Here is a 15,844-nt window from a genome sequence, read left to right on the forward strand (position 1 = left end):
GCATCACAGTTTCCTTAAATTTAAGCAACACAACTGTTTTCAACATAGATAATAATAAGAAATGTTACATGAGCACCAAATCAGTATATTAAAATATTTCTGAAGGAAATATGACACTGTAGACTGGAGTAATGATGCTGAAAATTCAGCTTTTCCATCCAAGAAATAAATTAAATTTTTAAAATATATTAAAAGAGAACACAATTATTTTAAATTGTAATAATATTTCACAATATTACTGCTTTTACTGTATTTTTGATCAAATAAATGCAACCGAGGCGAGCATAAGAGACTTCTTTCAAAAATATAAAATAAAATCTTACCAAACTTTTGAACTTTAAGTTGCAAACCATCATTAAAAAATAAATAAAAATTTGACTCCTAATTTCACACTTAAATCTCCATTGGTGCTCCTCCACAGCATGGCGTGGATCTCCTTCAGCTGTTGCATGGCAGCAGCCGTATTCACCCTGAACTCTTACACCAAGACCCTGATCGAGATGAAGCACCGTGCCCGGATCCGTCTGGAGGAGGCCCGTGCCGCCAGCCACGCGCCGCCCTATGATGAGGTCATCACGACCGGCGGTGGGAGCCTCTACTCGGTCAGCCAACTGGTTCAGCAAAGCCAGAAGAGTGCGTTTATCGACACTGTGTGGACCCCCAGGGAGGAAGGGTCTGTTGGGGGTATGGTGGGGGTGAAAAGTCCTCACGGACTGGTACTGGTGAGGGGGTGCGGGAGAGAGGGGTGCGAGGACTGCGAGAGAGAAATGGATGAGATGGAAGATGCATTAGAGGGGGAAGGGAATGATGAAATGTGCTGAGGAGACATGATAATAAGGTCTGGCTCTGATTTAAGGGACATTCACACAGAAGAACGCCCAACTAAACTGCAGGAAGTCCTTCATCATTGGCAGCATCAGTGACCAAGTTTACATGCATATCATTTTCGTATTAAGTTCCATACTTTGGTTAAGCCTTTATTCTGAAAAAAACGTTTACATGTATTGCAGCTATTAAAATATTCCTGTGTTCACGTAATCAGCATATTCCGAATAAACACAAGTGGAGGTTCTTATCCTTTTATTCTTTTTGGACTGTTTAAGCATTAAATGTCATTTAAGTCCTTACAATTGCACACAAGAGTGGGACCCCGTGTTAAATGTCCTCTTGTCCTCTTCGCTCCAAAAATCTTTCTTCACTCACTGATTCAGATCGAGAGTTTTAGCTTCAGGAATTCTAAGAACATTTGTGCTTTCAATTATGCCTGGGAGGCCCATTCGGATTACATCTGGCTCTCTATCTTTTGGCAATCAAACAACCATTCTTCACTTCAATTTTTTTTTTTTTTTTTTTTTACAAAGCACAATATCACATAATCTGATAGTGAATATACAACAAGATGGAGTGATGGACAGATTACAACAAACAGAGGAATACCAGCAGCTTTAGACAGATGCTTTCAAAAGCTGGACAGAAGATTATGTGAATAATCTCCCCAGTCAGAGACAGAGTTTAAATGAGAGATGGAGAGAATGAGAAATGCTACGAAAGAAAATCAAAATCACAGAGGACAAGAGAGGAGAAATGCTTTTCTTAAAAGAAAATTGTCTCAATGGTTAGGTTACAGCATGCATATTATGGTAAAAGCAGACACACAATTGCATTTCGTTAGCCTCATAGCATAATTGCCTAAGTCGTTTAAAAAAAATATATATTACTTAGGCAATTATGCTATGAGGCTAACGATTTGTTGTCATTTAAAAAAAGATCCAACCCTGGCCAAAGACGTTGTTAGCCGTCTTAAAAAAGAGAATACTTGTGGTATGTCGTCTTTACACCACTGTAATGCAATAATAATATTACAGTGTAATATAGTGCAAAAATAAACCATGTAAAGCTTGTTTGGATGAAATAAAAATAAAAAGCAATGACACCATATCTTAATGTGAGAGAATAATTAAACAACTTCAACAATTTCACATCGGTTTCAATCCCAACACATTTTGATACCCCACTGGACACTAAACAACAGCAACTGAACATGAACCATCCACACTACAATCTAAAAAAGTCTATTAGAATTACTGTATAAGGTGTGTGTTACGCGGGGTTGCTGGCAGCCAGACGAGGAAGATGAATATAATCCAATACAGGTTTAATAAGCAAAAGATCCAACACTGTAAAAAGTGAACAGTTGGATCAACTGCAACCAAAATTATATAATTTAAGTTGAGAAAACTTAATTTCTTTAGGTGTTACCAATTGAAGTAATTTTTTTAAGTTGATCCAACTGTTCACTTTTTACAGTGAAGGCGAATGGGAAGCAACACACCAGGTGGACAGTAACAAAGTACATTTACTTGAGGACTGTACCTAGGTACACTTTTTGAGTATCTGTACTTTACTTGAGTATTATTTTTTTCTGGAAACTTTTTACTTTAACTTCACTACATTTGAAAGACAAATATCGTACTTTTTACTCCACTACAATTCTGTCAAGGTCCTTGAGTAGAATGAAGTACCGTCAGTTAGGGGATGATTTTGGTTGCAGGGGTTGCATTTTGGTTGGAAATGAAAGTCGGGTTGACGTCAGAACCCGATGTCAGATTGGCGTCAGTCTGTCCGACGTTGGATTTTGGTTGGTAAATAAAGTTGATTTGACGTAATAAACATTTTCAACGTTGGGTTTGGTCTTCTAAATGCGAATTTTGTCATTGTTTTGGAGCGCACTAGCTTATAGATAACAGTAAGGCAAACATATTCATACTGAAAACCAAAAAACTTTAAATAGGGCATTGTTTGAGGGAACAGCCATTTGGGTGTCCGAACGCATTGTGGACGTTATTGAGTGCACTTATTCAATCTCACATTCAATCCCACTATACTGGAACTGTGATATTGATATGAGGGTATAGGCAGGCATAGATTCAGAGGCATAAGGTACTATTGCATACAACAATGCAACAATAATAAAACAATGCATTGACATTTACTTTTTACTTTTGATACTTAAGTACTTTTAAAAACAACTATACTTCTGTACTTTTACTTAAGTAAAAATCGGTCTTTACAACTTTTACTTGTATCGGAGTAATATTTGACCAGTAGTATCACTGTAAAAAGGGAACAGTTGGATCAACTTAAAAAAATTACTTCAATTGGTAACACCCAAAGAAATTACGTTTTCTCAACTTAAATTATCACGTTTTATCGTGAAAAACGTGATAATTTAAGTTGAGAAAACTTAATTTCTTTAGGTGTTACCAATTGAAGTAATTTTTTAAAGTTGATCCAACTGTTCACTTTTTATCTGTACTTTCACTCAAGTAAGGAAGTTGTGTACTTTGTCCACCACTGCAACACACACACACTTCACATAGACGATAACCAACAGAGGACTGAACAGAACAGGGAGTATACACAGGGTAAATGAGGGAACTAAACAGGCACAGGTAGAGGAAGATCAACTAATCAGGGATTAACTAGAACAGGTGTAGACTCGTGACAGTATGTGATTAAACAAAGAGGTGTACCTACAAAACACTAATTCATCAAATGCATGACAGAAATCAAATACAGTATACCCTTAACTTAGATATTACGGTCAAAATGGAATGCACTATTATTTTTTTTAAACAGATATCTATTGCCTAATAGAAAAAACTACCAGAACACAATGGTGACAAATTAAGGATGGTGAATCTTTAATAAGCACATTTAATGTAGGCTACAACAAATGCACATGAAATCAAGCATGAGAAAACTGCCGTTTGCACGATCATGATTATATTGGATCATTTATGGTCATACTGAATGAGCCGTAGTGCAGTCTCGCTGTCTTGGACGGTTTGGATGAACTCCCCCTCTGCGATTCGCTCTGCATGTGTGAAAGAGAATTTGCCATGTAAAAATTGTCTGCATATCTATGGAAGTTTGAAATATTTGTATTGCAGATGTGCGTTTATATCTCACAATTCAGACTTTTTTCTCTGAATTACAATTTTATTTGGACTATATCTCGCAATTCGGACTTCAGGCCTTCACTGTAAAAAAAAAGTTGCTGCCTTCAATTTTTAAGTACAATCAACTTGGATGTTTAATTCATTTCAACTTAAATTGCATTAAACTGCCTGTAAAAAAATGTGTTGAACCTTGTATAACTTTTTTTTAAAAGTTGAAATTGCTGTTGCTTTACTTATTTTGGCAATGTGAAAACATTTGTTGTCAACTTATTGATCATATAATATTTAATTCAGAGAAAAAAATAAGAATTATGAGATATGACCTCAGGATTAAAAAAGGTAATTGTGACAAAATAAGCTCGTTATCCTGACTTTCTTTTTTTTTCTATCTCACAGTTCTGGCAATTTTCTCAGAATTGTGAGATATAAACTCCCAATTCTGACTTTTTTCTCGCAATTGTGAATTTATGTCTGGCAATTCTGACTTTTTTCTCTGAGAATTGTAAGATATAAACTCGCAATTGTTAGTTATAAAGTCCAAATTGTGACATGTGTGCCTGGTTTCACAGACAGGGCTTAGATTAAGCCAGGATTAGGCCTTAGTTTAATAAGGACATCTAAGTAGCTTTTATAAATGTGACTTAGAAAAAACACAACTGATGTGCGTCTTGTGACAAAACAATGGCACTGACATATTTTTAGATATACCAGTGCAAGTTGCGTTCAGTTAAAACAGCTCAAAAATGCATTTTAGTGAAACCAGGGGATAAACTGTAAAAAAAAAGAAAAAAAGTCACAATTACCTTTTTTATTTTTTATTCCATGGCGGTAACAAGCTTTCATAGATAACAACTAAGAACAGACCATCTTTAGTTTTCTTACCATTGTCCTTTTTGTCAAAGATGGCCCAGAGTTTCTCTGCTCTCTTCTCTGGCGTGCTTTCATCACTGGGAAGATTTGCCTGCTTCTCTTTGGGTATGAGTTGGAAAAGGGCCTGATGGGAAATCAGAGAGAGCTGGGTCAAGTTACTGGCTTGAATTAAATAACAGAATCCTGAATTAGAATAAAGTTTATTAGTTTATTAACATGCAAAATGTCAAGACCCATAAAACACTATACAACTTAATGCAATAGTATAGTCAGGGTCACTAAAATAGCAATAGTAAAAATAGTAATAGTATTCCTTTTATAAATAATTACTATGACTTTTTCTGTTCAGTCTTCAGAGGTATTTTCTTTTTTTGGGTGATGTTGTTGTTGGCCATTACATGGGCCTATTCTTTGGATAACATCTTATGACGCACAAAGGCGTATTTCTAAATCTGTTATTTTGTTCTGTAATCCATGCTTAGCTCAGTTTTAATGGATTTTGTTTAGGCTATGTGCTAAATTTATTTCTCCCCACATTCCCTCCGCTCTCTATCTGTTTGGCCTGAGTGCTATATATGTCTTACTCCTTCTTTAGAGCTTAACTTGCTTGTTTGGTGATTTGTTTGATTCACCCTAATATAACTGAAGTTACCTAACAATAGGTCAATACAGATAGATGAAATAGTGCCAGCTGTGCCAATCTTACTTAAGAGCTTTGGCAAGATAAAGATTTGGAGTGCTCTTCTAACCCAAAATATAAATCTGCATGACTCTGAACAGCGTGAAAAGGTATTATAAATGAAAAAAACAAAATTAGCAATTAAATGAATCAATCTGCAACTTTTCAAACCGTAAAAAAAGTCAATATCCAGAACATGAGTTATGCTAAAAAGGAAATAGAAAATTTTCAGCAAATAACTATTTCAATTTTGGTCTGTCCACACAAAACTATTGCATGACTTTAGAAGACTTGGAATATTGTGTAAACCCAACTAACGGTCCAAATGGGGGTTTCCGGTATAGGGCAGGTGAAGGTTTTTGCGTGTTACTGTCTTTCCGCGTGGCAAAGTAATTTAATTCCATTTAAGCTTTTGTCTGACTCCATTTTATCGCGACCTTGAATTTAAATTAGATTGCCAATTAGTTATTGGTCAATTATATAATAGTTAAGCAATACATTTGATTGTTCTATTTGACTCTTTACTTATATTTTACCCGTTCATATTAGGAAGCTATGTCGCTCAGACGCCTTGCTTATTGTGGGTCTCACATTCACAATCTCGCCAGCTTCGGTTACTAAACAGAGGTAATTGCTATATACCTGAGATTGGTCGCATTCACGCTTACACAATCAAGTATGCTTTGCCCCCGTGATTGCATACACTTGAAATTACGAAATTATAACGTTTACTTCAGTAGAGGTATGGCCACTACAGATAACTTTACTTGTCTTATAATAGCTTTGGATTGGCCATGGCGTGGTTTCCCATGTACACTTATCTAAAGTAACATTGAATTAAAACAGAGGTAAGACACACCCAGATTTAGGTTGGTCAAGCAGCACTTTTACTGCCCTAAACGGAAATTCACTTCTTGTCTTTGCAAAACACGTACACTTGAATTAGTGCCGAATATTAGTCGTCACTAATCTGACGCAAAACTTGCGGTAACATACGAATCCGCTTAATCTACTTGGGAAAACAATTTCGAGTCAGTCGGAATAAAATCAAATGTAACAATTTATTATGTCAGGTAAATGTATCATGCCAATTTCATAATCAGTTCAACGATAATAAATAGAAAACATTCAAATGCTCTGGAATAAAGAGAAAAGATGCGAACCCGACATTAGAAAATACATGATGCTGAGAGTCTTGGCCACTCTCAGCATCACGGGTTAATTTGAGCTACAAGTCGCAAACAAGCCTTCTTCAGCATCTCCCTAAATACTCAGACCAAGGCAGAAACCTCTTCTCAAAAAGAGTTCACAGTGGGAATTTGCACTAATCACTGTCCCAGACTTACTGGGGACAGAGGTTGATTTACATGGGGGCACACCCACAGCAGTTAAGAAGATATCTCTAAACTCTCCACACCTTATTACCTTTTTGGTTTACTTCTGTGGGAATGAGACCTTTGTACCAGTCGCACTGAGACTTTTCAAATGATACCAAACGTGTAATACTGTATGATAATTATTCACATTAAACCATATAGATTCTTGGGTGAATTTTGGTGATCTCAGCATGAGAGAGAAGGAATGGGGGAAGAGAGAAAGAGATATAGATTAGGATGATTCTGAGGTGAGACTTGCGTCTTGAATGGTGCACAAGAGTGAGTTCAAATGTTCATTTCCTTTGTTCTCTCAAAGAGTTGCCCACTCTTCCAATTTTTCCAGTCTTACAATTGTGTGTAAGGCCTCACACCAAGAACAATAACTATAAAGTTTAAATAATCGTTCTAATTATTTGAGAATATAGCAAAGTCCACAACACATCACAACTATAATGATAAGGACACATAGGAATGATATCATTGGAATCACTTTCAGAAAGATTTGTTCCTGATGGTGAATGATAAAAACATTAGCAACCAATCAGAATCCATCCAACTTAAGAGGGATGGTTCACCCAAAAAAGTATTTACTTATCCTCAAGTTGTTCCAAACCTGTATGAGTTGCTTTCTTTTGTTGAACATAAAAAATATATATTTTGAAGAATGTTGGTAACCAGACAGTTGACGGTATATTGACTTCCATAATAGGAAGAAAATGACTGTGGAAGTCATTGGCTACTTGTCAACTGTCTGGTTACCAACATTTTCTAAATATCTTCTTTTGTGTTCAACAGAAGAAAGCAACTCATACAGGTTTGGAACAACTTGAGGTTGAGTAAATGCTAACAGAATAAAACATTTTGGGTGAATTATCCCTTTAAGAGAGTTTGAGCATTTAAAGCTGCAGACAACATAACTGCAGAGCCCACTTACAATACACAGGATGTTATGCTACGTTGGTGCGGACATTAATTTTTATTGAATGTGAAGCAGTGTGAACTTTCTCCTTGTATGTCCCACGAAAGAAAGTCATACAGGTTGATTTACAGACATGCGAGTAAATGACGAAAGAATTTTTATTCTGTTTCAACACAATAAACCAGTCGAAATAAGGGGTTTAACACGATTCAAAACGCAACAAAAATATGTCACATTCTCAGCGTTATCACAAGAGTGTCTTCTTTTATGACAAATTTTCTGTCATGGCAAAGCTACTACAGTTTGAAGAATCTTGCTGGGCAATTTATAGTTTATCTGAATTAAACATACTGTAAACCCTAATGCTCAAAATAATTAATTGGTTTGAGTAGGGTAAACTTAAAATAAACTAATTAGTTCAATCAAATTAACTTTTATGAGCATTTAGGACATTCTTTTTCTTTTGAGTTCACAAAACTGACACATTTTAAGTAATTGGAATTGTTTCATTGGTTTGAGTTTTATTAACTTGTATGAAACTTGTATGCAAAATGTATGAATTAGCTTACTCACATATTTCAAGTTAATGTATCTTAATGCAAGTTAAGTTCAATTAAAATGTATGTGTTCAAAATAAAAATCCACCAGTTCTGCTTACATCAATTACCTAATTTTTTGTTAGTTTTGCCAACTTATTCGGGTTTACACTGCAGTTTAATGGCACAGGCATTTGAAGGAAACTCTATTGTCACCCGAGTACTCACGTACAACAACCACAACCCAATAACGCATGTTTAGTATTCACAACATAAGTCCTGCTTTGATGACGTTTCTTTTTGAATGAGAGTTGTGTCACTTTTGTGTTTGTGTTTGGACTTCCTCTGTGGTCATTGTTCAGTTTCTAGCCACTCCTCCTTCATTAGTTCATTTGGTTCAGCTGTGTCTTGTTAGTTACTATGGTTACTGTCATTGAGTTCATTTGCCCCAGCTGTGTCTCGTTTCCCTGATCTGTTCTCTGTGTATTTAAGCCCTATGTTTCTCCCTGTTTGTTGTCTTGCATTATATAGTGTTATCAGTGATTTGTGGTTGTTTGTTAAAGTAAATTAAAGTATCCTATTGTATCTCCTTCATCGTGTGCTTGATCTTAACCACCTCACCTGTGACAAGTTGACTGTCTCAAGATGATAAAACAATAAGGGATATCATTTATTCTGATGATTCATCTGCAACATCTCTGTCCAAAACCCTACACTACTCCCTGGGAAATTGATCGGCCATTTCTGAGAAGAAGGCTTAAGAGTTGACATGTCATTGAATCCTCCTGTGCCCATGGTCTTAAATCCTGATTGCACATTGAGGCGCTTATCTCTCACACAGTACCCACCACCGAACCCTTCTGCCTCCCTCCGCAATGAGTTCTTATAGAGCTTGGGCTTAAGGGTGATGTCACTCCATGCTTCTAATCACTGATCTTAGGTCAGCTTTGATGTTAAATGCTCTTTATGGTTTAAACGTCAAAACGCCCTGACTCCGAGATGCATTCATTCAGCCGTGATCCCTTATGCCTTAGGTGTGGTTTCGCCCCACCAGGCAAACTTACCAGCTCCACCAGTCACACTGGGGAAATTTTGCAGGCAAAAAAGGTAAATTGTTCATTGTCAATAGTGTAGCAATATATGAATCACAGCTCACACAGAAGTCACTTTCAAATCAAGCAACTTTCTGTTGGTAAACGTGGAAAATTTGTGTGACCAAATCTGTGTTAGGATTTTTTTCGGCCAATCGAAACTCCCGATCACATGAATTCAGAAATGGCCTTATTTCGCCCGCAAACTTTCACAGAGCAATGGTAATTGTGATTGCACCTTTACTGTCTGAGAGAGTTAATGTTAATACTAATTCTCTGAGAATAGCAAAGTCCACAACACAACTATAACCACGAGTCACGACACAGATTAACCATGATGATGAACGATAAAAAAAACATTGTTAGCCAAACCGAATCAGCCCCGACTTTAAAGGTAATGGCTGCATTTCGCCAATAAGTCAGGTCAAGTCAAGTCAAGTATATTTGTATAGCGCTTTTCACAATACAGATTGTATCAAAGCAGCTTCACAGTATTAAATTAAAATAATACAACAAGGTTTGTTTCTAGTGGAATTTATTGATTGATAAAATCAAATTAAATATCCCCAAAATATCCCCAACTGAGCAAGCCAAAGGCAACAGTGGCAAGGAACCGAAAAACTCCATCAAGTGACCTAATGGTGTCCTAAAACTCCATCAGGTGACCCAATGGAGAAAAAAAAAACCTTGGGAGAACCCAGGCTCAGTCGGGGGCCAGTTCTCCTCTGGCGTTTATGAACTAGAGGCCGGATTGTAGTTTGAACTGTAAGATTAAAAATATTATATGAATGCCTGGCTGAAGAGATGCGACTTTAATCTAGTTTTAAACTGGGAGAGCGAGTCTGAGCAACGAACACTATCAGGAAGACTATTCCAGAGTTTTGGAGCTAAATGTGAAAATGCTCTCCCTCCTTTGGTGGATCTGGATATCCTAGGTATGACCAAAAGCCTTGAATTTAGTGATCTTAAAGTGCGCGATGGATTATAGGGCGATAGAAGATCCGTTAAATAGACTGGAGCTAAGCCGTTTAGGGCTTTATAAGTCAGTAGCAGTACCTTGTAATTAATACGGAACTTTATAGGTAAATAAAAAACGTAAAATTTTAATTCACCTTTACTGTGGACAGATTTTACATTAATAATGTTTTATCTTTATGTATGCCAAAGGGTGTTGGCATTTTTAAGTGGCCCATTAATTATCTCTACATAAAATGCCATCACTCTTCATTTAATTAATAGTCTGACATTTATTTTAGCCCAATTTATAACCACAGTTGTTCCGTAAATTTCTGTTCTGACGGTACTTTTACGCATCAACTGCATGGCTAATAGAGAAATAAATACAACTGATTTATTCTTATTATCAGCCCAATGCATACAGTAAATCTGGAGGCGTTTTGTTCTGTGAAGACTATCTGTTTGTCTTACCAATGGCAGATGGAGGGAGTGTTCAGGGGGAAACCTATTTGAAATCATTTGTTTGGGTGATGCAGGAAAATAGAAAAGCATAATATTTTATATGGTAAAGAGGTTTGTCCAGTAGGATGGAGAACACAGCTCCTTCAGCAGCTGTTCTTGTACAATTTATGTAAAATCTGTTCAATTTCTTACCTGGCTGAGTTCAATCACTTCAGGTTTTGTGACGTAACCATTCTTGTCCACATCAAACAGTGAGAAAGCCCACTCCAGCTTCGAGGTGGACTTGCCTGAAGAGGTCATGTGAAGAGCAACAACGTACTCCTGAAAGTCTAATGTTCCATCATCATTGGCATCAAAGGACCGAAAAACGTGTTGGGCATAGGCCTTGGCGTCACTGTCGGGGAAGAATTTACCGTAGATCTCCTCAAACTGTTGTAGTGTGATGCGACCTGAAGGACACTGCTTCTGGAAGTTATCGTACCACTGGGTGATCTCAGCTTCAGAGAACCTGGTGGTCAGCTTGAGGTCATCCAGGATCTCTCTGGGAATCCCTCCACTCTGTGCGTTTCCCATGGCTTCCCTTTGAGTAATACAGAGGAAATTGATGCACTAATACAGGCTTGTAATTGTGTCCTTAAGGATGGGATGTTAGTCACTCAGGGTCAGTCAAAGCAGCGTTACGTCACGGAAGTGCATATTCTTAAGTGTTTAGGGTGCCATTTGGGACAGGGCCATAGTGTGCGATTTAAGATTTAACCATTGATAGTCCGTAGACAAATCCCTGCGTTTTTAATATCTTGACCTAGTCATGTTTATTGCACTTGAGTATCCACCTTTTTCCTAATGAGCCTACTGCGTTTTAGATAATGGGAGGTTTGGGGAAGTTTCACTCAAAAAGACTGAAAAATCATTTCAGATCATATGGTTGTGCTACAAATAATCCTTATCTATCAGTTTGGCTGAGTGAGCTGTAAAATTTTCTTCATGTTCAATTTTCATAAATCAGGAGAATAATGTAACGCTTGGTATTTTATATTAGAAGAATATCTATCACAAGAGCTCTTTTCAGATGCTGTATTCTTTTCCTCTCGGTTATTTTCTCTATTTCCCTTTGTATTCCGCTGTATTCGACCTACTTCGCATTTGGGGTCTGCTCTCCCATTTTAAATTACAATATATCCCATGAATAATTCACTGGACTGCACTAAGAATCTCTCGTTTCTCTCCCCAAATCCTCACCCCTGATAGCACACTTACGTACATCACGGAGACGTCTATTTGATGTCTACATTTACATCTGCAAGATGTAGTTTTAGAGTGTTTGCTCATCTGCAATATGTCTCTAGACACTTCCTGTCAGGTGTTAAGTAAACATTTAGAAAATGTCTTTAAGATGTAGAAGCCTTATTAGTGGCTGTTTCTATGCAAGTTGGCTGTGAACATCTATTTGCAATAGATTTCAGCAGATGATTTAGCTAAACTAACACAATACAAGACGAAGGTGTCAGCTAATACGACATTAAAAGGTTTCCTATTAATATTAAAATAGTTACTCTACTTATTATTACATTTTAAATAGGGTAAATTGTAATCTGTAACCTATTACATTTCCATAGTAACCTTCCCAACACTGCGAAACGCTGACCTTTCCAAAATGGCGTGTCTGGAGCGGTCGACTGTGGCATCTACGTATACATATACATGGTTATTTTTGCCTGCAGAAATGTACAAATTGTAACTTATACAAATTATGGTTGACTTTTTTGTGCACAACATTTTTTAGTCAGTGGCTATGCCTTACAAGTCATTATGAAAGTGTCCTATGAACTGCAGTAAACAAAAAACAGTTTAGTCTATACGTTTTTGCCCAAACTATTTTACAGATTTAGCCTGATATAAGATCCGTCCATAGCTTTATTTATTGTGCACAGAGCTCATTAAAAGAAATGAAGAAATAATAAATACAAAATCACTGTAATAAAATGAACTCAGGAGGATATAAGAAGTTCTGTGGAGTAAACCACTGACTGGGATGCTTTGACAAGTGTTTAATACTGATTTCTTGTTGCAATCGCTGCATCAATGGGAAAAGAATTACAATACTATAAATGAAGATTTTCCCCACCTCAAAAAACAAACTCAAACTAATCAATTAATCTGAACTTGGGTTTTGATAGTAAACAAATCTTAGTATGTGAATAGTACAGATTACTGGATTTAATTAAGACATTAAGTAAAGTTAACTGAAAAGTGTTAGTTAGAATCACTGTTGGATTTTACAGTGTGTGCAACTCTGCAGCAAAGAATATGCAAGATCTGATTATCATTGTACTATGAGAGATCAATATATATGTGTGTATGAAATAGAAAACAACATGCTTACCTGTGGTTGTGGTTCAAGGATGAAGAATCACAGGGCAAGTAATCAAGGTGGAGTGTGGAAGAGTAATGAGGCTGTGTTGAAGGAGGTGGCTACCTCTCCATACTGGGTTAAGTCAATTACACAAGATTGCACAAGGCTCAGAAGGAAAGAGATTTACATTTCATAATGCACAGTTTCTGTTCTGTTCTTTTTAACCCCATATTCATTGTATTCACTGTTTCAGCTAAAAGGCTCTGACAAATGGCTCAAATAAATTACACCTTGATGAGATGAACTGTTTGCCACAACAAAAGATTTTTACATTTTGTTTTATGTTTAGATTTTTGGTATTGGTTGCTTTATTTTAACAATATGGATTGTCATCTTTAAATACAAAACGTACTTCCACAGTATTATCCTCAAGAGGTGCATAGAGTTCAGTGTCTAGAGAGAGGGATTTCCGTTCAGATCTTCATAAATCTCATTAAACTAAGTGGTGATGGTCTTCCCCTCTTGGTGTGCTGCCCAGATTTACAGCATCTTTAGTGACCTTTGAAATAAAAACTGTTAATGCAGTTATAAAAAGACAATTACCTTTAATGCAGCTATAAAAAAAACAAAAAGGTTTACTTGAAATTCTCATGCGATGCATCATTATTAGATTATTAATGATTAAAAACATGTATTTATTTAGGGGTGAATTCAGGTAAACTGGAACTTTTTGCCATTTAGATGACTGGGAAAAAATGTCACAGTTATCCTGAATTCATTAATTAATTCATTCAATTTGAATGTTGAATATCTGCTCACTTGAATACAGCCCCAGGCAAGCCTTTTTATTGAGGTTTTTATTTATTTATTGGAAGGATGATAGCAGTCGTAAAGGGTGATTTACGTATTTTAAAACAGAAAGAGAAAACCAAAGTGCTTCAAAATCGCTCCAATTTAAATGTTGCCTATAGTGACATTCTGTACAAGCTGTCCTTATTTTTAATCTGTATCCTTCTCTAACATTAAGTTTATCGTTGCTCCTTTTATAGCGTTGGATTGTCTCTGGGTCATAAATACATCCTGACAGTCTTGTTCTGATCAGCTTACTGTCCCTAGTCTACCTCGTCCTGCCTAGGATAATGTCCCCATACCAGACAATCCCTCAACATTTGCTCTATAAAGAGAGAAATAAACAGGAGTTGTTTAAGGAGGGAAAGAACAACAACACGTGACAGGGAGAGGAATGCCAAGCTTCTGGCAGGTCATTTAATGACTGGTATACAGTTAATTACGTCTTCCTATACTTGATTAAACCCACATAATGTCAATTTAATGTAAACGCTCCCCAGTGAGCACGTCACAAGATTTAACACAGGGAATCCCAATCTATTGTGACTAATCTATAGTGGCTATAATGCCTATATGCCCATCTGTAGTCAGTGTACTTTTGTTTCTTTTTCAAGAAATGGGAACATGAATGTAGCTGCTTAACATAAAATACAGTTTAAATCTATCCATTTTCTATCCAAAACAGTGCCATTGTTTTGTCTCAAGATGCACACCAGTAATGTTTTTTTTTTCTAAGGCACGTTTATAAAAGCTACTTCAATGCCCTATTTGAACCAAGGCCTAATCCTGGCTTACTCTAAGCCCTGTCTGTGAAACCAGGCCTTAAATTGTGAAAAGTCTTGTAGTAGTTGAAAATTGTTGGTTTGTAGTATCCATAAATTAAAGAAGGGGAAAAAACATATGTTTGATATTTTTTCTTACCATGGTAGCACTGTACAATAAGGTTCCATTAGTTAATGCATTCATTAACATTGACTAACAATGACCAATACATTTGTCACAGTATTTATTAACCTTTGTTAATGTTACTTGTTAATGAAATTCCTTTCACGTTCTGATTGGTTCGTTCAATGTAAGGTTCTCAGCCAATTGTTTTCAAGTATAAATTACCATTTCCCTTTATAACCACGACACATCCAAATGAATACACAGGGTGCTTCTCAATATCCCTCCTCGTTTCCTCGCTCCTCCGTCCTCCATCCTATGACCTGGAAACCGATTGAGGACGTCTCAATTCTCTAATTGCACCGCAAGGAGGCGATGAACAAGGAGTGAGGAAGCTTCCAGAGGAGTTATGAGCGAGAATGCACATGTGTATCCTAAGCGGAAGTCTTTCGTGTCGAGAAACCTGCACACGTATAAATTCTCCTCCCCCTTCACATCTGTCACAATAATTTTAATTTATGCTTTACCTTTGCAGTTCATATATCAACAGGGTATCTTGCTTTATCTTTATTATTTATTAATTTCTTAAATAACCAAACTTTAACAATATAAGGGCAGATCCTTTGAGCGCAGCTGATGACGCAGTGAAGTGACGCTTGAGTGATCAAGAATATTCCACTATACAGATAAGCTTTCCTTCGATTCCTCCGTCCTCATTTTCTTTCCTTGCAGCATTCCCTCGCATCCTACAGGGGGTGGAGCAGAGGAAAGGAAGCGAGGATGCACAAATAAGAATTGAGAAGCACCCAAAACCTCTGCATGCTATGCCAATTCGTACCTTCCACCTCCCCAGCACCACTTACCTATAGATCTGCTACAGGGGGTTTCCTTCTCTCTAGCAGCAG

At 36.8% G+C, this 15,844-nt stretch overlaps 2 protein-coding genes across 5 annotated transcripts in view; one reads left to right on the forward strand and one right to left on the reverse strand.

The window, feature by feature from the left end:
- LOC311299735 (germ cell-specific gene 1-like protein) overlaps nucleotides 1–1,116 on the forward strand; it is a 6,704-nt gene extending 5,588 nt beyond the window's left edge. For 2 of the 3 annotated variants that reach the window (XM_084423532.1, XM_084423534.1), the window contains one exon: nucleotides 422–1,116. In XM_084423532.1, coding sequence (XP_084279658.1) covers nucleotides 422–821 — 400 coding nt within the window. In that variant the 3' untranslated portion in view covers nucleotides 822–1,116. The remainder of the gene's footprint in view (nucleotides 1–421) is intronic. The other variant, XM_084423533.1, reaches the window with a different exon arrangement.
- rcvrn3 (recoverin 3) lies at nucleotides 1,093–14,223 on the reverse strand. 2 transcript variants are annotated; one of them, XM_084423538.1, is made up of 5 exons: nucleotides 13,618–13,764; nucleotides 13,236–13,337; nucleotides 11,045–11,432; nucleotides 4,845–4,956; nucleotides 1,093–3,877 (listed from the first exon to the last, which is right to left on the reverse strand). In XM_084423538.1, the coding sequence occupies exons 3-5, from the start codon at nucleotides 11,423–11,425 to the stop codon at nucleotides 3,795–3,797; spliced, it is 576 nt and encodes a 191-aa protein (XP_084279664.1). In that variant the 5' UTR covers nucleotides 11,426–11,432; nucleotides 13,236–13,337; nucleotides 13,618–13,764; the 3' UTR covers nucleotides 1,093–3,794. The 2 variants fall into 2 exon arrangements, 1 of the variants encoding a protein (XP_084279664.1); XR_014629190.1 differs by having other exon boundaries at nucleotides 1,356–1,673; nucleotides 1,797–3,877; nucleotides 13,236–14,223.
- Nucleotides 14,224–15,844: the final 1,621 nt, after the last annotated feature.

The sequence above is a fragment of the Rutilus rutilus genome, assembly GCF_951802725.1.
Source record: "Rutilus rutilus genome assembly, chromosome: 11".
Lineage (NCBI taxonomy): Eukaryota > Metazoa > Chordata > Actinopteri > Cypriniformes > Leuciscidae > Rutilus > Rutilus rutilus.